The sequence below is a fragment of the Carassius auratus genome, linkage group LG30F, assembly GCF_003368295.1.
Source record: "Carassius auratus strain Wakin linkage group LG30F, ASM336829v1, whole genome shotgun sequence".
NCBI classification, from domain to species: Eukaryota; Metazoa; Chordata; class Actinopteri; order Cypriniformes; family Cyprinidae; genus Carassius; species Carassius auratus.
The window spans coordinates 3,618,763-3,640,379 of NC_039294.1; the positions used below are offsets into that span (position 1 = coordinate 3,618,763).

General features: G+C 35.1%; 1 protein-coding gene across 1 annotated transcript in view; it reads right to left on the minus strand.

The window, feature by feature from the left end:
• The window catches only part of brinp1 (bone morphogenetic protein/retinoic acid inducible neural-specific 1), a 173,408-nt gene that overhangs the window by 12,968 nt on the left and 138,823 nt on the right, over positions 1 to 21,617 (minus strand). Inside the window, exons 6-7 of the mRNA XM_026240636.1 lie at positions 14,633 to 14,869; positions 7,348 to 7,570 (exon numbers count right to left, since the gene is read on the minus strand). Of these exons, the coding sequence (XP_026096421.1) occupies positions 7,348 to 7,570; positions 14,633 to 14,869 (460 nt within the window). The remainder of the gene's footprint in view (positions 1 to 7,347; positions 7,571 to 14,632; positions 14,870 to 21,617) is intronic.

A 21,617-nucleotide genomic window follows, 5' to 3' on the forward strand; every position in this document is an offset into this window, starting at 1 on the left:
CATCGTTTGATTTGATTAAATATCACACTGACTTTTGCGATGCATCCAGTAGTCAAATGGCAGAGAAATCCCTGAGGCGTGGATCTATCTGTCACTGCAGCGGTGGCTGTGCTTTTGCTCTGGTCAGAGCAATTTATCAGGCTTGGCATCAAAGGGTGTTTACATCTACATAAATACAGAATGGGATAAAGAGGTGGATCTATCGGGGTGTCCACCACCCCACCTGCCACTCCAGAATTATCATAGAAGTCTTGTTTAAAAAAAATGTAAATAGTTTTGTTACTGCTAGACGCTCTAGGTTTATGTTAAGTGTTACTAGAATATTCTGGGTGGTTGCTAGGATCTTGCTATGCAGTTACTGGGGTGCTGATGTGTATATGGTTGATAGTGTGATCTGGGTGATTACAGACATTCCCACCTCTGTTCATAACAGAAAGTCAAACACTGATTTCACTGTTTCAGTGTTCAGCTATTACTGTATTCCTTTCTAATGTTAGGAAAATCAAAAGTCTGGGTTGCTCTTAAACTTTCCTACAGTGTGTTTTATACCATCCAAGTAGCCTATGTACTGTAATATTAATAGAACCACTTGTATTCTTTAGTGATAAAAGATCAGAAACATTTACTGTTGAAGTTTTAATTTTCTTATTTAGTTTTAATATTTATTGTGTACTGACTTTAAATTAGATTATGTTATTTATTTTTCATTTTAAAACTGTACTTTTTATTTATTTATTTTTTATTTTTTTTCGTGTGTGTGTTACAGGAATAGAACCAGAAACAAAATCAAATCGTATAGCTCTGAACAGAATAGTACATTTTTGAGGGTAATTAACCGGTTAATAACGTTTCCATTTAATATTAAAAATTTGCTATCAACCAATAACGAATTCCAGTAGTATGGCCTGTGCAAATGTGAGCTAATGCATCCAGCGAGTGAAATGCCTGTCCACACTCAACTGTGAACTCATCATAGGGAAGTCCCAATGGCATTAGAGTTAATCCGAGGATAGTGTATGATCAATTCAACAGATCACACACACCTGCAGCACTCTTTTTAACGGAGAAATCTGAATAAAACTAAAGGCTTACAAAAAAAAAAAGGAATATGTAGGCATTTGCAAAAAATAAATGTACTTTTAATCACTGACAGATTAACAAAACTAAAGAAAAAACGTGTGAGTTACGGTTTATTGTGATGCGTTCCAAAGTTCTCGGAAAGGAAACGGAGATGGCAGTAGTTTGCTTTGTTTTGCAAAAGCTTTTTGAATGATGTCTTGCTTTTATCTGTATAACCAACAAGCGTTGGTATGACCATATCACACCAGCGCCTCACGCACACCCAGACAAAACATATTTTGAGACATTACAGCCTGTTTATTATTGAAATAAAATGAAGTAAAAGAAACAAAAAGTTGCACTGCTCCGTTGGACAATCTGTTTGCATTCAGTGTGACCACCACTTCACTGTACAGATTTAACGGATGTAAAGGATAATGTATTATGACAATGAAAGTACAAAGCCTTGCCTGTAATAAATAATATTTTAGCATCCAGATACATCATGAATATGCAAACATTTGGATTTGTGCGAAATGAGAGAGGTAGGGATAAGTTTCACCTTAAATTAATTTGTTTTCGGATTGACGTTTTTATAGCCTTAACGCTAAGCCTTAACTTTAGGTTATCTTTTATTTTTTATTGTTAACAACTAACTTACTAATTATTAATAAGCAGAAAATTAGGAATTTAATGGGGCAACAATGTTAGTTAAAAGCGAGAATTGGACCTTAAACTAAGGTGTGACCAAAATTTGAGATTTTTTTTATTGTGCTCCTATAGTTCTTTATGTGCTCCTAAACATTTGAGATTAAGCACAAATGTGCTGCTTTTTTATAGTATATTGCTTATAGCTGCTTGTCTCAAAATAAATTGCCTTCAAAGCACGGCTCATGTATTTATTTATTTATTTATTTTTTGCCTTATGTGACACATCCTAAAGACAAGTGCTGTTCTATGAATGTAGAGATCTGGAAGTAAATCGAAAAGGACAAACAGTTTAATAACAGAGAGAAAATGGCTTCATCCCTTCAGAGTTATTACGGTGGTAAACAGCTGATGCTAGCACTGACATCAATGATGATTTCAGACCTCAAGAGACATATGGGAGCACGAGGAGGCTGAATATCGAACAAGCAATCGAACAAAGTGTGGAAACAGCCTTAAAAGATCTCTTATTAGGAATTTTAGCCAACGGGACATTTTTAAGGTTACCTGATCTTGGACTCTACTCAGGGAGAAGAAACAACAAAGGCAACATATTCATGTAAAACTTGCATCAGCTTTTTCTCAGCCAGGAATAAACAGCAGCTGACTTTGAGACGCTTCCCTAAAAGTAGAAACTGCACGATTTGCAAAAGGCAAATAATTGAGCAAAGACGAGGTTAAAGCTGAGCTCTGGTTCCTCTGCCCGAGTCTAAAGACAGACCTTGTGCGTCGGCACTATTGCATCAAGAATGGACGCGAGGGAATATCTCGATAAATCACAGTATATATACAAAGGATCTGCCCTTAATAAAGAAACAGCAGCATAATCTACTTATCATAGAGGAGAAACGTGCTGCTCTTAAACCATGTCAGCGTGACCATGAGTAGGAAAATCTGCATTTTATTTGAACACTTTTTCTGTTTTGTCGATGCAAGAGTAACAAAAATGTGTGCAGTATAGTGTCAGTTATTATCTATTGTTGATTAACAATAAAAAGCATTGAAAACTACAAGTGATATTGCTAACAAGAAAATACTCTAGTGTAAGGTGACAAGCTTGCATGACAAAACTACTTTAGTGCTTAAAACTATCTCCAAACTTTCTTCATGGTTGCATGACAATGAATAACCAGATCAAATTTAAACATAGCCGCATCATCTGCTTTTCATTTTTATGCAGCAGCGTAAAAAAAAGGAAAAAAAAGAAGAAGAAGCAAAAAACGAGAGAAACCGGCCCCTTAAATGCACATTAAGTCTCACAATTATGGCTTTCAGACTCCTCAGTAAGAACTTCCCAAGAAGACTTGGCAGTAATCATAAGTAACCAAAGTTTGGAGCCAAATGAAGTTTTCTTCCTCTAGATAATTGGTGTGCCATCAAACTGGAAGCAGCGTGTCTGCAGAATGGAGTTAGTTAGCTTCTATCTCTGGAGTCTATGGGGTGGATGGAGGCAGTTTGCTGCTAATAATGAGCAACGGGAAGCCGCTCGGTGTCAGCAGGAAACTCTTCCTCAAGTGAGCAGCCATCTTTCTTTATCAGGGCCTTCGGGCCGAAGAGCAGGTCAGTGGAGACAGAACGGACATCCTGAGTGACAGCACAGCTAGCACAACAACATCACTGATATATTCGGTTATTTGCAGCTGATCTGAGCTCAGATGCTTCTAATACAAATACTTTCAGCTATGACTAGATGAGTAAAGTACATCAGGCAAGTTCAATATCAATACAGCAAGCTATGTTAATTAACTTGATAGAAGAGCTGTACATTATAGTTATACTTTTTTGGGTGTATATGAGCATTCAAATGGCTCTAATTATTGATACCTGTAGTGTATCAGTATTGACTTCTTCAGAATTTGTCACAGGTATTTTGAATGCTTATGTTTCTTGGGGTGTCAAATAGCCATGTTGAATATAATGACGTGTCTTTCAGAAAACCGATGGCTGGCAGCAAATAACAGTAGCAACCTTCCCAACAAGTTTTCAGCCTATGGTTACAGATCAGATTATACTTGAGCTGAAAGTTTGCAATGATCACTGCTAGAGAAGTTTGCATAATTTGGACAATAGGAACTTTAATATATATATATATATATATATATATATATATATATATATATATATATATATATATATATATATATATATACTACTCAATTATGTGGTATCATTTTTTTATTTTTAATAAACCGTTGTTAAATTGTAGGCTATTGGTTTCATGATTTCAATTAAAATTTTTGATTACTAAAATTTAATAATAATAATAATAATAATAATAATAATAATAATAATAATAATAATAATAATAATAATAATAATAATAATAATAATAACAACAATCTAGAAAACAAACAAATAGCATCTGCTTTATTGTAGCAGACATTTTCAAGTAAACTTGAGTACTGATATTTGATACTACAACAGTATAAATTGCAAAAGTATGTTTGTATCCAAAGCATTAATTGAAGTTGCGTTCTATAAGCACATGGACTGTGTTCAAACTCTATGCTTTCCCCCAGAGATTGTTTACCATGACGAATCGTTACCCCTGCTGCTTAGTTTATTCAAATGGGATGCTAATTTGGTGCACTGTTATCAGTTAGCTAAACTAGCCGCTCTGACTTTGAAGTATGAATCTAGTATGTTGCATATAAACAGAAATAGACTCTCTCACCCTCAGCAAAACAACACTCTACTTTGAAGTCCAGTGTTTAACGAATTAGCCCCTACAATCACAGGAAACTTTTCTATTTGCCGCACGCTGAACCGATAACATTCCCGTGCTTACCTGGAATTAAAGTAGTCTATTGCGTTCTGTATTCCTCTCTCTCTCTCTCTCTCTCTCTCTCTCTCTGTGTGTGCTATTGCCATCAAACGTCCTTGATGTGAGCCCCAAAGAGCTCTGTCTCTGCTCTGTTCGGCTTTGATAACGCTTCAGCACAGACCTTGTCAAAGCTGCCATTGGAGCGTGGGTGAGCCACTTCCACATTAGTGACAGTTGATGCTCTCCAACTCCGTAACCGTATAAACATTTTTTTTTTGTCATTTATTTTAGAGTTTGATTTATTTGCATTTCCTGAGTGTGCATATTATTCTCTGTTTGATAAGTCAAGTTTCCTAGTGGACAGATAATTGCATTTGTCTGTTTCAGGCGGTGATTTTGACACTTTTTTTTTTTTATAGATCACTGCACTTTTTAATTTCACTACAGTCAGAAGGATTGCTCTTCTATTTATCAATATCAACAGAACGCTTCATTAGCAATCACATATAAACCTTGAAAGGCTCATCTCATGGCTTTTGAGTATCAAGTCGTATGCGTTATACAACACATATTGTTTCAAGACAACTTCTCATTCATTAACAGGGAAATAGCGTGTTGTAAAATTAATCAATTATAAATTAACTTTAGCTGTAAAGGACAGGGTACATTGAGCTGTATTTTTGTTTTTCTTCTTCTCTTAGAGCAAGGGTGTCAAACTCATTTAAGGCTGAGGGCCGGATTGGAGAAAATGTTATGTTATTATAAAATGTTGTTAAACCCTAGCCTGCTCACAATATCATACATTTTAACCATACAAACTACAATAATAATAATAATAATAATAATAATAACAATAATAATAATAATAAGAAGAAGAAGAAGAAGAAGAATAAATAAATAAAATAATCTATGAAAAGTTTTTTTTTTTTGAAGATGACGCTAAGTTATTTTAGGGGTCTGTCAATATTGACGCTAATCGCTGCCAGTAGGTGGCAGTAAGTCTCTGTATTTATGAGTGATCCACTGACTCATTGACTCAAATGATTTGTTCAAAAACAAAGATTCATTCAGTAACAAAATACTCAGTGCTGCTCGGAGATGCACAATTGGTCTTACTTTGGCTTTGTTAAAAACTTGTTTCTTGTCGAAACAGAGATAGACAGCATTGTGACTAATATAACACACTTAATACTTTATCTTTTTTGTTGAGCTATTGTATAAAATTAATTAATTTGCGATCACACCGACTTTCAGGAAAGCAACACTCTTCTTAAAGTTAGATGTTGCTTAACTATCATGACATAAATATTAAAAACTAAATTTCTTGCAGGGCATTTTTGCCTCATATCTTCAATTATATCGTAATCTGATGGCCTTCATCCGGCACTGAAAATCTCTCATGATGTTTTTTTGCAAAGTTACAAAATGTCAGTTTCATCATTAAAACAACAGTTAGGATATTAGTATATGCTAAATATTGCACACTCCTTGCTCATTTGCTTTCTTCATGCGAAGTTGTCCAGTGCGTCACAGTGTCATTTAATATCAGCCAGAAATTGAGATTAAACTACCTGTTGGCGTTGAGATTACAAAAACCTTTTTTCCATTTCTCTTTAAATAGCCTGTCTGCCATTCCAGGTCAAATCTCTTATTTTGGACATGTTTAAAATCACCAGAAAATTGCCACAAAAGCATCAGTTATAATAGCAATGTGTTCTGCTTAAATTCAAAATAAAATATTGTAGCGAATACACTTTATTTAATTTTTCAAAATGATGTTTTATTTATTGTTTTATATTATTATTTAAATCATCCTGTGGGCCAGATTGGACACCTCTGTGGGCCGTATACAGCGTATGCGGGCCATATATTTGACACCCATGTCTTAGAGTGAAGATACAGAAAATAACAGTGTCATTATTTAGCTAAATTATGATTCAGTTCAGCTCCATAACAATGCCAAAGTAAAAAAATTTTTTATTTATTAAATTTTTGTCAGTACAGTTAAATCTTTTAAATACCAATTTGTCAGCATGAAATCTGATTTATGTTTCTCTCATTCTGTATCTCATTTAGGCCAAAATCCACTAATTTAAATGGGAAGAAACTAACTGGCAGTCACTACAACTAGCAGTACAGATTCTCTCTCTCTCTCTCTCTCACTCTCTCTTTCCCAGCAGGGATTTCCAAAATTGTTAAACAATAACATTTTACTCTGGAAAAAAATATATTTATAACTTATTTTAATAAAAGTAATTAATAGTCAAATTCTCACTGAAGTATCACACTATGTGCAGTCATGAAGAAACATCAACCAATTAGAGAAACCACTGACATCATGAACATGGCAGCTTTTCACAGACTAGCGGAGCCTTTTGTTTGTGTATTGTTTACAATTTTAAATAGGCTGAAGCAAATGACAATTTGTCACAACCTAGTAAATTACAAGTTATTTTAGTTAGTAAACGAATGTTAAGGTTCTGTAATTCACTAAAATAAATATTTTGACAACCTTTGTTAGATAATGCTAGCTCATTGGTTAGTTTTGGGGTGTTTTAGTGTACAGTCAATACAAACACAGTAGAAGTGTTTTTGATAAGATCTAACTCTTTAATAAATAAGTAAATAAAAGATCCACAAAAGGTGATTTATAGTGTAAAATGGTTTGTTAGATAATTAAAATATTATTCACACTTAAAAAATGAAGATTCTTTTAAGAACTGCTCACCGCTAAAAAAATAAAATAAATAAAAAACATATAAAATATAATACTATTTTCTTGCTGTATTATTCTGTAAGGGAACATCAGCTCTCACCTCTCTCTGGGCATCTGGTGGTTGGGGTTGTGGTGGCAGCGAATGCTCAGACCGAAGAGTTTCCGGGCTGTTCGCTGGATCTTCAGTCTTTGGGCCTCCAGTGAACTCTGCATGATCCGGTAGCGGTTCTGAAGGTCCCAGTCGCTGCCCCACAGCAGGTGAACGCTGCTCACCGGAAGGAAGTGTGTCGCAGGCAGACGTTTCAGAAACGACTTAAACTCGTCTAAGGTAAAAGAGAGAGAAAGACGGTAAATGGCAAAAGCATATCCACATAAACCACATATTGATACTTGGAATCCATGATGGGAAAAACCTGTTAAACATGATGGAGAAAAGTATTGACTCTTACAGAGAAGGATTGATTGTAACCACAAACACTGTGTCAATACTATTACATAGAGAGCCTTCAGAGTTCAATGTACAGAGTTAAAATGATTTCCATCTCATATCTTTCACCATTCAATATTTCAATGTCGCTTACAGTCAACAGGCAAAACCATATGCAATACAATTTACTTACATAATGTCAAATTTCCAAGAGCTATATAAGATGAGTTATCTATTAGCTATAGGATGTTTTACCAAAACAGTAGCCTAAAACAGTGATTAAATAACAGATTAACTGCTAGTTAACATTAACTGCATTAATCATTAGCCTGTGTACCAAGCCAAAAAAAAAAATATATAATTTCCCTTTTAGGAACCTTGTTTGTTTGTTTGTTTGTTTGTTTGTTTACTGTAGTTTTAAAGTGTGACAACATAGCTTTTTTATAAATAAATATTTGTATTAAATGATGATAAATGAATATTAATGGGGTTATAAATATGAATATTAAAAATATAAAATTTTAATTAGATCAATAGCATATGGTATAAATACAAGATCTAATATATATATATATATATATATATATAATTATTATTATTATTATTATTTTTATTTTTATTTTTTATTTTTTCACATATCATGAATTACTCATTATTCAGCGCATTACATCATGTTTTTCAGCAACCGTTTTTTTTTTTTTTTTTTTTTTTTTTTTTTTTTAGACACCAAAAACAGGTTGGAGGTCTTTATTTTGAAAGAGAACCAAGGCCAAGGCCCATCCTCTGCAATCTCACAAAATCCTGTGGATAACACTGAATCATGATTAATCAGAATAGACTCTTTTTCATGTTTACTTTAAACCATGTTTTGGTAGAGTTTAGCTTCAATCCTACAGGATCGAACACCACTGGTTTAAACAAAATATATGTCACATTTTATATGGGAATCTAATGACACAGTCATTTCAGACAGCAGTCAGATGAGCATTAACTATGAACGTGCCTGTAGCCTGTGGCACATACTAGACATGTGTCTGTTTGAGTGCAGTCAAGGTTGGTTGAAGGTCCATTTAAATATTTGCAGCATGGTCATATTAGTAATGCCAGTATAATGGTCTAAACATGCACTCACGGTGTTTAACTACTCAACCTGCTTGTTTCCTTTCATGTGCTTGATATGCTATTAAAATGACACTGTGGCATCTGAATCCAGAAAGCGCCACAGGCACAGATGCAATGACACATGACTGTCTGCAGAGTGCCTGTGTTTACTGGTGTGTTACTTGATGAAAATTATGTGTCAAAAAGAAAAAGGAACCGAGAACATGCGCACACTCATACACATGCACAGTAGAGCTGTAATGATACAAACACTGTCATCTTTTCCCAAGAATACTGGCAATGCATTTATCACTGCCTGTACACATAAGGTTTACTTCCTTTTTTTTTCTTTTTTTTTATTAGTTTTTATTAAAATGCCATGAATTAATCGATTTAAAACAATAATTATCGAACACATCACATTCGTATTTAGTGTTCCTGTTTACAAATACATTAAGGACACACACACACACACACACACACACACACACACACACACACACACACAGGCATATGTTTCTTTGTTTACAAGGACTCTCCGTTGACAGAATAATTTTTATACCGTGCAAACTGATTATTCTATCCCATAAACCTAACCCTAACAGAAAATTGGTTTAACATACACATGCAAAGTAGAGCTGTAATGATACAAACACTATCATCTTTTCCCAAGAATACTGGCAATGCATTTATCACTGCCTGTACACGGTTTATTTCCTTTTTTTTTTTTTTTTTTGCATGTGTAAAAAAAAGGAAGATTGCTATCTTCATATGTCATCTCGGGTAATTCTTCATAATAAGTAACAATCAATAAGTTACTCACAAATAATTAACAAACTATTAATTCATAGTTTATAATTAATTAATATTTTATAAACTGTAGTTTAAAAAAAATTATACACTGTACAAACAGTGAGTTCCTTATTCATTATCACTTTAATTAACACAATTATTAGTTTTTATTAAAATGGCATGAATTAATTGATTTAAAACAATAATTATCGAACACATCACATTCGTATTTAGTGTTCCTGTTTACAAATACATTAAGGACACACACACACACACACACACAGGCATATGTTTCTTTGTTTACAAGGACTCTCCGTTGACAGAATAATTTTTATACCGTGCAAACTGATTATTCTATCCCCTAAACCTAACCCTAACAGAAAAGTATATTATTTGTTATTTAATGTTTATTATAAAATTAAATAACATTTAAATAACATATAACATGTATTTCTTAATTTATCATGACCTAATCTAAACTGGGAACTATTTAGGGTTAATTTGTTAAACAATAATAATTTGGTTAATTACAGTGACAATGAATAGAACTCATAAGTATATTAATGTATTAACCACAGTTAACACAGTTAATAAGTCTATTAATGTATTAACCACAGTTTAAGGGAAGTCGTGGCCTAATGGTTAGAGAGTCGGACTCCCAATTGAAAGGTTGTGAGTTTGAGGCCCGGGCCAGCAGGAATTGTGGGTGGGGGGAGTTCATGTACAGTTCTCTCTACACCTTCAATACCACGACTTAGGTGCCCTTGAGCAAGGCATCAAACCCCCAACTGCTCCCCGGGCGCCGCAGCATAAATGGCTGCCCACTGCTCCGGGTGTGTGTTCACAGTGTGTGTGTGTTCACTGCTCTGTGTGTGTGCACTTCGGATGGGTTAAATGCAGAGCACAAATTCTGAGTATGGGTCATCATACTTGGCTGAATGTCACATCACTTTTTAACTTTCACTTTTAACAATAAACTGACAGTTTTCAAAAAAAAAAAGAAAAAAAAGATTTGAAAAAATTCTGTTAGTGTATACTTATTATAAAGTATCACCCAATCATTTATAAATCTCCTGACTACTAGTATTTCAAAATGATGTTCAGTTTTTACAGGTGATGACAGGAGCCCCTGGGTCTTTGGCTGTGCAACTACTCTCAACAATTGGGAAACTAAATGTTTGCACTAAAAATCCCAGAGGCTTCCTAATTTTTCAGCCTATTATGACTGGAATTATCCAGACAGTTTATATCGGACAAAACGGTGACAATCATTTTCAGTCACGCTTCTAAATGATGGGTTAAGTGATGATTTAAGAACTTACTGGCATTAAATTAAGACTTTATTAACACATTCAAACAATTATTACTTCCCTAATTGATCAACGTGACATTTCAGAAGATTCATCTGTTCATGCTGGAGCGTTTTCTCCTTGGGCCTTTCCAAAGGAATATTGCGGTGACCTTGAGGTTCACAGACTCAATTTGAGTGCCCTCTGCTCTATATAAATATATTGCAGTGTCTGGTTTTATTTGGACCTTTTATTACTGGTTAATAATATATAAGCTAGCATGCTCATAAGGTGGATATTGAGCAATCACCTTGGGGAGTAACCTATTTCTGTTTTATGTTTTTTGTTTAGAAATATTTGATAAGCGAGGTGAAAAATGTCTGTCGGCTTGTGAGCTGATTTAAATGTGATCTAAGCAGCACAGCCCTTTAACGTCGATGTCATTCAGCTAACCCTTCCACAACCATTCTGCAATGTTACACAATACTGTTAATCAGATGAATGCTGTTAACCGAATTTTCATGACTGAAAGTTTTAAACCAGGGTTAAGCGAAAATTTTGAAATAAAAATAAATAAATAAAATAATGTACATGTATTTATCCATATATTTATAACCTGTGATACTCAATGATCCTAAATTGCATTCATACTAAAGTAATATTTAAGTTTTTCTACTTCAAAAATATGTTTAATTCATTGTGTTAGTTGCTTTCCTTATGTAATGAAATTTGGAATTTATTATTGGTGTCTGAGTGGGGGAAAAGTTTCTTCAACTTTTTATTTTTTTATAACTACCTGAAGGTCATTATCGAGGTGATGTTCTACATCAAGGACCAATGGTTTTACAATCATCATTTTTGGTTTAACTGTACGTAGTTACAGAGTTATTAATGCATGAACAGACCTTCTGAGTTGCTCATATCCAGCATACTTTTCATTACTCATTTAATGGACTAATGATGCCTGAGATTGTGTTCCTTCAGCAATGCAATTTACTATTGCTAGATCAGAAAGGTGCTATAGAAGTGACATTAACAGACCAGAAACATGACAAGCTGCCTGTAATGGTCAGACATTATTTAAATATATTAATATATAAGTTTTTTATTGATGCATGGTTTGTTAGGATAGGACAATATTTGGCCTAGGATAGGATAGGCCAGCTATTTAAAAGTCTGGAATCTGAGGGTGCAAAGAAATCGAAATATTTAGAAAAACGCCTTTATTGTTGTCCAAATGTAGTTCTTAGCAAAAACATATTACTATAATCATAAATTAAGATTTTATATATATTTACTTTTACAAAATATCTTCATGGAACATGATCTTTTCTTAATTGCTTAAAAGAAAAATCACTAATTTTGACCCATAAAATGCATTTTTGCCTGAGACTAGATGTGTGGTCAAGGGTCACATATAAGGACGTAAAGCAATCAAGACAATATATATATAAATATTTCAACAATTTTAAAGTCAGTTGTTTTCTATAGCACTTTTCAGAATAGAAATTGTTTCAAAGCAGCTTTAAAGAAAATTATGTTAATGTTGCTAATATCTTAATATCTTCCTGCCTTGTAGCCGCATTTAGCAGATTAGGGTTGGACAATGATGTAGTTATATTTTGCGACAATATTAACAATCATGCAGCTGATATTTGCTATACAGCATTGCTTCAGCATTGCGTTGTGTTTGAGTATGTTGTAAGTGTACTGTATGTATATATACTTCAATAGCCAACATGTGTCAGTGATGATCTGGTTACACATGTAAAAAATATACAAATCAATCAATAAATAAATAAATCTCGAACCATACACTGGTGATAGAAGCACATTTAGGTTTGCTGGTGTTTAGTTTTCAAGTGTGTTCGTTCTCTTAAACCGACAGACAAAATCTAAATGGGATACACATACTGACATGTTTGCTATGCAATGCAGCTCTAATATCAGAAAAGTAGTTGGTGGGTATAGAAGATTCATTCATAAACCTGCACAGCTTTTCTGTGAATCCATCTTTTGGGAGCGGGAATGGAGCAGAGCTTTCGCCCGTGGCGTGCGATTTCAGTTCAGGCAGTGGGGTGAAATTGACTGTTACAATAAACCGCAAGAAGTGCCTCTTCTCCCAGAGAAAGCATTGTGGGGCGCTGAATTATTCATGCTTGCTTTATTGCAGATTGGCTCACAGAGAGGAGTTAGCATGCAAGTCCTATGCAGAGTTTTCAGTACAAGGCAGCTCACAGAAATCAACAACAGACTCAGCATATAAGCAAATGATTAATAACATTTAAAGCTTACGGTTGACCGGACAAGGACAGCCTAGATTCAGTAAGTTTGCTTAAATATGCAGTCATTTGTTATCCATTTGCATTACATACATTTTTAATTAGTATGTTCATTTGATTGCTGGTCAAGCATTTGGCGTCAGTAAGACTTTATTCATCGAGAATGCTTTAAATTGATCAAAAGTGAGAGTAAAGACATTTAAAATGGTAAAAAAAAGAACTTTCTATTCATCAAATTCAGCAGCACAACTGTTTTCAACATTGATGATAATCAGATATTTTTTGAACAGCGAATCAGCATATTAGAATAACTTCTGATAGATCATGTGACACTAAAGCCAAGATTAATGCTGCTGAAAATGCAGCTTTGATCACAACAATAAATTTAATTTTACTATATATTCACATAGTAAGCAGCTATTCTAAATTGTAATACTTTTTCACTATATTACTATTTCATAATGCATTTTTGATCAAATAAAAGCAGCTGTGGCATGCAACTTTTAGTATACCCCCTGTTATACATTGTATTAAAAGTACTGTACAATGTATAACAGGGGGTATATACATATATATATATATATATATATATATATATATATATATATATATATATATATATATATATGCATTATTTGTCAGCATGGAGTCAACTTCCTTATATTTTCTTTATATGTTCTCTCAGCAAAAATTAGTGAAAAGGCAAGTATAATGCCTGTAAAGACGACTGCCGTATAATGAGCACTGAGTGTATGCCTAGAGAGGAGCCGAGAGCAGCTCCTCTATTGAATGAGCAAACAGAAGTCTTCTGTTTAATTCAAGCAAAATCAATGAAGATGACTTCAAACGTCACTTAGCCCAATTAGCGCTGCCGTGGTAGTGTGTGGTGGTGAGAGCGTTGTCGAAATCGATCCGCGAGTGGGATTACAACACCTGACTCCAATGCTCGCTGTCGCCACGTCTACTTATTAGTCATGATTTGTGGCGTGGTGAAACTGTCAAATTTGACAATGGATTATAAAATTGGCTCTAGACCAGACTTGCTGACAGACATGACAAGCTAACTTGCCGGATAATGCTGTCAGATCATCGTGTTGCCATTCTGTGAGCAGACTCAATTTACCACTAGGGTTTTGAAATGATGTTTCCACTGAAAAAGTATAGATAGTAATTAATGTATTTTGGTTTTGGTGTTGAGTGGCCATCTATCTAGTTTAGACAGCTGGGTTTTAAAATATCACTTCTTATTCTAATTACATTTATTGAATTTACATGAAATATGACACATACTGTATATTTAATCAACTTGACCAGTTTGCCAAAAATGTCCCCAATAATCATGTCATTTTAAGTGGGGAAATATCATCCCTTGATGATATTCTTTATTTATTTTTCAGCTTTTTTTTTTTTTCAGTTTTCTTTTTAGCCTGGAATTCAGAGTCCTGAAAAGTGTCTAGCTTTTTGGTGTTATTGAAATGGCTGCTCCAGTGTTACCTGAGTTCTCAAAGTCATTGTAAGACGCTTCCCAAGTCTCTGCCATGCCGATGAGCGTGTTCTCCATAATCTGGAGGTCAGTGGTGGGACAGTTGCATTGTGGGTACTCGTCGGCGCACTGACAGATGCACTGGCTGTTCTGGCAGATGTATTCTCCCTCCCCATTACACATGATGTAGCTGAGAGCTGACTGGACGAACTTCTCCTGAAGGTACTCGGGGAAAATGACCTGCAAACCTGAAAACGGGAAAGAGAATCAATGTTAAAGTCATTACAGGGATCCAAAGACATTATTGATTTCACATCAGCGAGCAACAGGTAGAAAGCGCTGCAGATAGCCGATGACAGAACTTTCTTGATTTCACATTAAGCAGCGCATCAGCCCGTTCTGGATACGAGCACCTAATACGGACCCACGTACAGCACGGAAACTACGACACATGTTTACAGTTCAGCCCCAGTAAATGTGCTCAGAATATTCTGCCGACAGTGACAGTGAATCATGCTGTCGGAGAGCAGCAAGTTTGTTGTGAAAGTTTTGCCAGAGGTCCACTTGACTTTGAACTGTCCCCTTGGAGTGGGAGGACTTTACATAATGGAATAAAACGGAGGAGTGATTGATGTATTCTGTCGTGAACGGCTTGGGCTTATTTACCAGGGCTGTCATAATATCCTTCGCTCTGTATGTGTGTATGTGCACGTGAATGCATGCTTGTGTTAAATGCAATAGCAATACACAACATAGTAACTTCTTGAATCTTGAAATAAATTTAGTAGCAGAGCTACTGCAAGTGATTTTTAGAGCTGCAAATCCATTTATCCTTTGCTGAAATTTCCGCTTCTCATGGAGAGAGCCCGTCATTGTAGCTTAGCAAAGGCAGATGCCTCAGGGGCGCTTCTGCCCGAGCGATTTGGAAAGGAGGAAAAAGACGCGCCTAGCGTTTTCCACGCGTTTTTAGGCGCGATATGTGAACAGCCCCTAAGGCGCTCGCTCACTCAGCACGCGCTGAAGGCTCGTTGCAAAATGTCTAATGCATTTAACAGACCAGAAATAGAAGATCCTCCAATAACCAACAGGTCTGGTGTTTGGGTGCACTTTGGATTCCCTGTAAGCTATAATGGTGATGACAGAATGAATGGTAAATAGTAAGGTCTCATAGCCGCAGCTATAATGTAAATGTACTAATCGCCGCGGTGATGTCTTTTGTCTTGTTTGAGTCAGTTGGAAATGTCTGTCTAATAAATGCTGCGGGGATAGTTTGTTGCATGTATGTTTCTCCTCTTTTTCGTCTTTTCCCAGATACTGACAAACTAAGGTGATGTTGGCGTAAATGAGTTGACATGTTTCAAGTATTCCCACTGGTGTTTTTTTTTTTTTTTGTATTCCCGCTGGTGTACCCTATTGTCATGTAGCAGATGCGACATACCGTTGTTGTTTTTTTATCCACCACTCTCTTGCCATCACCATTATAGCATACAGGGAATCCAAAGTGCACCCAAACACCAGACCTGTTGGTTATTGGAGGATCTTCTATTTCTGGTCTGTTAAACGCATTGGCCACCGCGTACCTTGCATGAACTGCTCGCTCACTCAGTGCGTACTGAGTGAGCGAGCGCCTGACTGAGTAGCCTAACATAAACATATAAGTTGGTGTTTTTTTCTTCTTCGGGAGTGTCAGGGGCGTTGCCTTTTACGTTGTTTGTGTTATTGGGCTACCTTATTGAACGCATATAATTATATTTCCCTTTTTTTTTTTTTTTTTTTTTATATAATTAATTAGTTCAACGAACCGTTCGGTACATAATGCGTACTGCGTACCGAACCGAGAGCCTCGTATTGAATGGTTCAATACGAATACGCGTATCGTTACACCCCTAATATATATATATATATATATATATATATATATATATATATATATAAATTCAGTTGTAGTTATGTGATAGTGCAGTCTGCTCTGTGTAAAATGCAGTGTAAAGATGCATTGCCGCATCTAAATGCCAGACTATTCCAGCTCTAACCCATATCAGCCCTTGGATCAATAACTGATGTGTAAATGAATTTAGGCCACCTCTGAGCAGCTTTTAACAGTCTGTGTAAAGACACCCAAATGCCGCTTCAGAAACACTTTTGCAGTGTAAATTTGGCATAATACAAAAGCTCATACAGTGTTTTCTGTAAACATCAGTGAGGGAATGCATTAGATATTCCTGAAGGACAAAACCTTTTTTTTTTTTTTTTTTTTTTATGATTTATGCAACATTACTATAGCACATCAGGAGACTCAATGTATCCCACATGATTCAAAAATAAAAAAAAAAAAGGAATATTCACAGAGCTATTAGGTTACATGGACTCTTTCGTGTCAGAGAATGTACTGTATCATTCTCTTAAATAAATAATAAATCATACCTCAAGCATTGACATAAAACATGTTAATGGAAGCTAGTCCTGATATAATACAGCATATCAATTTCTAATGGAAGGAAATGTGCAGTGGGCATACAGATAATTGCTTCAAAGTAATTACACATTCTCTCTGTAAAGGACTGTGTTAGAGGTTATGTTGACTTTATTTACCTTTACACACACAAGAAATATATATATATATATATATATATATATATATATATATATATATATATATATATATATATATATATATATATATATATATATATATATATATATATATATATATATATATATTTATATATATATATATATAATATGCTTTTGTTTCACAAATAACAGGTCTCACATTAACCAATCCTGAATTACATTTAAAAGGCCATTTTCAAATGGCACATGAATTAATCTGCTACATCAGACAGCAACCTTCATAATACACTTACTGATGTTTATTAATGTTCATACTGATGGATTTAAACAAACTTCTATCCCTGTGGTATCTATTAAACATTACAGTGCTCTGTTTATGCTACTTATGACACGAATGATGTGTCAAATTGTCTTGTTGAAGAGAGGTGGGCTGTAACCTGTGATCACCCTTGTGAAAAAGAAGTGCACTTGATTACAATAAATGTGCACTTATAGTGTACTTTAAATGTTACAAGAATTTTTTTTGAAAACCTGTATAATATATATATATATATATATATATATATATATATATATATATATATATATATATATAATATATATATATATATATATATATATATATATATATATATATATATATATATATATATATAAATTATTTTAAAGAAATGTTTGATTCATATTTTTGCTGTGCTTTAGAACAGTCAATGTGACAGACATGAGCTGCCATCAGAGTGCAGGACTGATCATCACCGCGACACGTCGGTCTGTCTCTCCATCAGACTGACTGTGGAGCCCTGAGCCAGTATTCATTTAGCTTGATGTATTCCTGCGACTGCAACTTTAATGTGATTTGTGGGAGAATCCAGATGGTGGGTTCATGGATGGGTGCAGCTCGACGACACTGGCGATGCCAACAGCCCTGGGTTCACAATAACAGCCCAGACGAAACACACACAATCCCCATCTTCATTACTGGAACATTGCAGCATCAAGAGAGGGATTCCAGCGCCTTTCTCTCTCTTCTATTATCATTTTATCAAACAACTCTGTCTGAAGTTAGTTTCATTCAAGCTTAAATTTACAGTTTGTTTCATTGAGCCTATCTGAATAATTCTGTGTATGTGAATAGGTGAATACATTAAGCCAGTTTTCCTCCAAAAATTACCTTCAGGCACAATAAATTCCCAGACTATTTCAAGATATATATACAGTATAAGGGATAACCAGAGCCTGTGCTAGCTATAGGCAGAGGAGATGATCATCTAGGGCCTGGGGCTTTTAGGAGTGGCCTCCATAACCATAACATCCCCTATATGCTAGTCCAGCAGTCAAGATTCTAGCCTAATTATTTTTTGGATATAGTTGAATTGTCACTCATCTGCAATTAAACCAATTAATGTTGAAGTTTCAGTGTCTTCATAATGAATACATCCATCAGGTGCTGTGAACTGTGTGATGCAAATGGCTAAATAAGGCACGTAAAGAAGTACATCTTTTTTTTTTTTTTTTTTTGTACTAAATATGTTTTACTCAAGTTTCATGTTTCATTAATGAGCTTCACTTGTTTATAGAATTCACCTCTACCACTAAATTTTCCCACTTTTTTCTTGTATACACTGCAGGATGATTGCAAAAAAAAAAAAACACTCCTCGTACCACACAGATATAGTGTGTGAAGAGCAATCAGGTGTAAAAATTACTAATGAGAGCCTGCGGATGCTGAGAGAAGCAGGTTTCATCAGACCGTCACACATATTCTCAGACTGTGTCCACAACCAAAGTCATCAAACATGGATGATGGCAGACAGTGACGGAGTTTAATGGGCTAAAGCTGAAGTTAAAACAGGGCACAATTTATCAGTTCAGTCTTGCATTTCACCCCGTCAAAAATCAGCCGTTCTCTCTGTAGCTGAGCACCTAAATTTCAGGTCTAGTTTATTTAATTGCATCCCATACATCATTCAACAGTAAGAAGATGTTGGGTGCATGTTATTAAAGTCTGTCTGCCCTGGATTTCATCATAAACTTAGCATCCATTTAAACTAATCTTTGTTGTAATTGTACATTCTGTACCATTGCATTTCTATTTGCAGGTAATATCTCTGTTTTACTTTGATCCCTTTCAGTCCAGGGCTGGTCTCGACTCCAACTCTGCAGAGAGGACGGATACCTCCTAAATACCAACCAATAAATGCATTTCCTCTTAAGGTCTGAACTATTGATCAGCTCTTGCATGTGCCCTTTATTCAGGTGAGAAGTATGTTATCTAAATGTTAAACTTCGTCCATGGGACTTGGCCTTGACTGCGCTGACAGGCTCTTGGCAACAGTGCGGATTGTGATGCCACAGACCGCCTCATAAGCAAGGGTTTCATCAAAGATTAATTGAGCATTGTATCCCCAAGAATTCACAAAATAATCATTACCTAATGCGCTGATGGAGTGAAAGGCATTTCTTGAATAAGGTGTTAAATTATGGCTCATTTCCTGTTAAAAATCAAATAAAAAAAATGAAGACCTTACAAACCACCCTTCCCTCGACAGTGTAATCACACTGAGTGGATGCTATGACCAGCTCATTTAAAGGGTCATAGCTTTATAACAGTGCACTGCACTTTGTAAAGAAATGCACCCCGCTCTTTTAATGCCGTAAAATAAAATATGCCACATATGACTTTGGCTCCAGTGACAGTTAACGTTAGTCTGAAAATCAGTAATGCATATCAGATCAGGGACAATGTTTCCTTATCCTCCCCTGAAATCACACAATAAAATAAATGATTTTTTAACCAGTGCCATCAACCTCAGGTGAATGCTTTTACGTCTTTTATTTTTTATAATAATTTTGCGCCACTGGTTCCTTGAGGATTCATTCCTCAGTAACTTGTTGGTGCTGCTGAAATGTCAATGAGAGCCACTCTAGAACCACATAGTAAAACTTTGATAGGAAACATAAACCAGATTCTCAACACATTAACTTCCAACCTAAGCTCATTAGAAAACCACCAGCACATCAAAAACTTGCATATAGACACAATTCACAATTCCCACACAACACTACTGGCAGTAAAACAGCAACATTATTATTATTATTAATTTTCACTTTTACTCAAAACACTTTTACCATGCATTATTTGTGAACTAATACATTTTGATGTTTGTATCACATAACCAGCTCTGTAAGTATAGCTGACAGTAAACTTGCTCGGTCGCGCACCCGGTACAGCATTGCACACCACTCTGGTGAAACATGAGTCACAATAAAATAAAATAAAAACATAAATGAAACAATATAAAATAACATAGCTGGTTTTGTAATTGTTTTTTTTTTTTTTTCTCAGTAATGGCGAGTCCCTGCTCGTGGTGCCGACATTATTTTGCAGGCGCACTTTTTTCACACTTTAATTTGGGTGGTTGTTAAATATAGGTATGGTGTTAGATTAAGGGATAGGAAATATGGTGCCATCATGCATCAGTATTTGCTTTATAAGTACTAACAAACAGCCAGTATGTTAGTAATATGCATACAGTACCGAAACGTCAAAATAGGAAATCAATTAAAAAAATACATTCCTCTAGCCTCTTCAAGCTGCTATTAGCACATATTAATAAAATACTACTCATTTTGCATAAACTCCAGCAAAGAATGACATGAGAATATTGCACAAGGTTAAAAAATGACTAATACAACAAATGTCAATACAGCATCATTCTACAGAGGATGGCAGAAAGTCAAAAAAGAGTAGGTAAGAAACATAAAGACAGAAAATTACATACAGAGATTGCCTCGCTAATGAGGAAGACTGCTGTCCAAAGGGTGAAACAGAAATTGCACTATGCACCAAATTGCTGGCTGACGCATGAGAGTGAGCTGCTGAAACACTGAGGACTTACACACAGAAATACATGCTGATCTCTGGTCAGCTCTAACCACAGAATACATATTTATCTGTCAGGATAAAAGCATCAAGTTGTATGTATGTATGTATGTATGTACTTTGCAGCATGCTGAAATAGGTACGTTCCGTGAAGCCTGTGACAGACACCACTCAAAATTGAATTGCATTAGTGCCCATCCATTTGTTAAGCAACTTTGGTTCCATTATTATTATTATGAAATTATAAAAATAATTAATAATTATAATAATATTAATGATAATAATAACAATAAAAGCCACATCTAAGTTACAATATCACGCTTTCATCAGCAAATGAGCAATTCACGATCACGATCAGGTAGGTTTAGGGTTGGGTTTGTTATTTTTCCCGGACACTGGAATTCTGAATGCTGCAGTATGTACAGTACAGTACATAGCAAAGTAGTAATGTCATAGTAATGCATATCTGTAGTAATGTAATACGAAGCACAGCAATACGTGCCTGTACCAACATAATAAAAATGTGTCATGGACACATA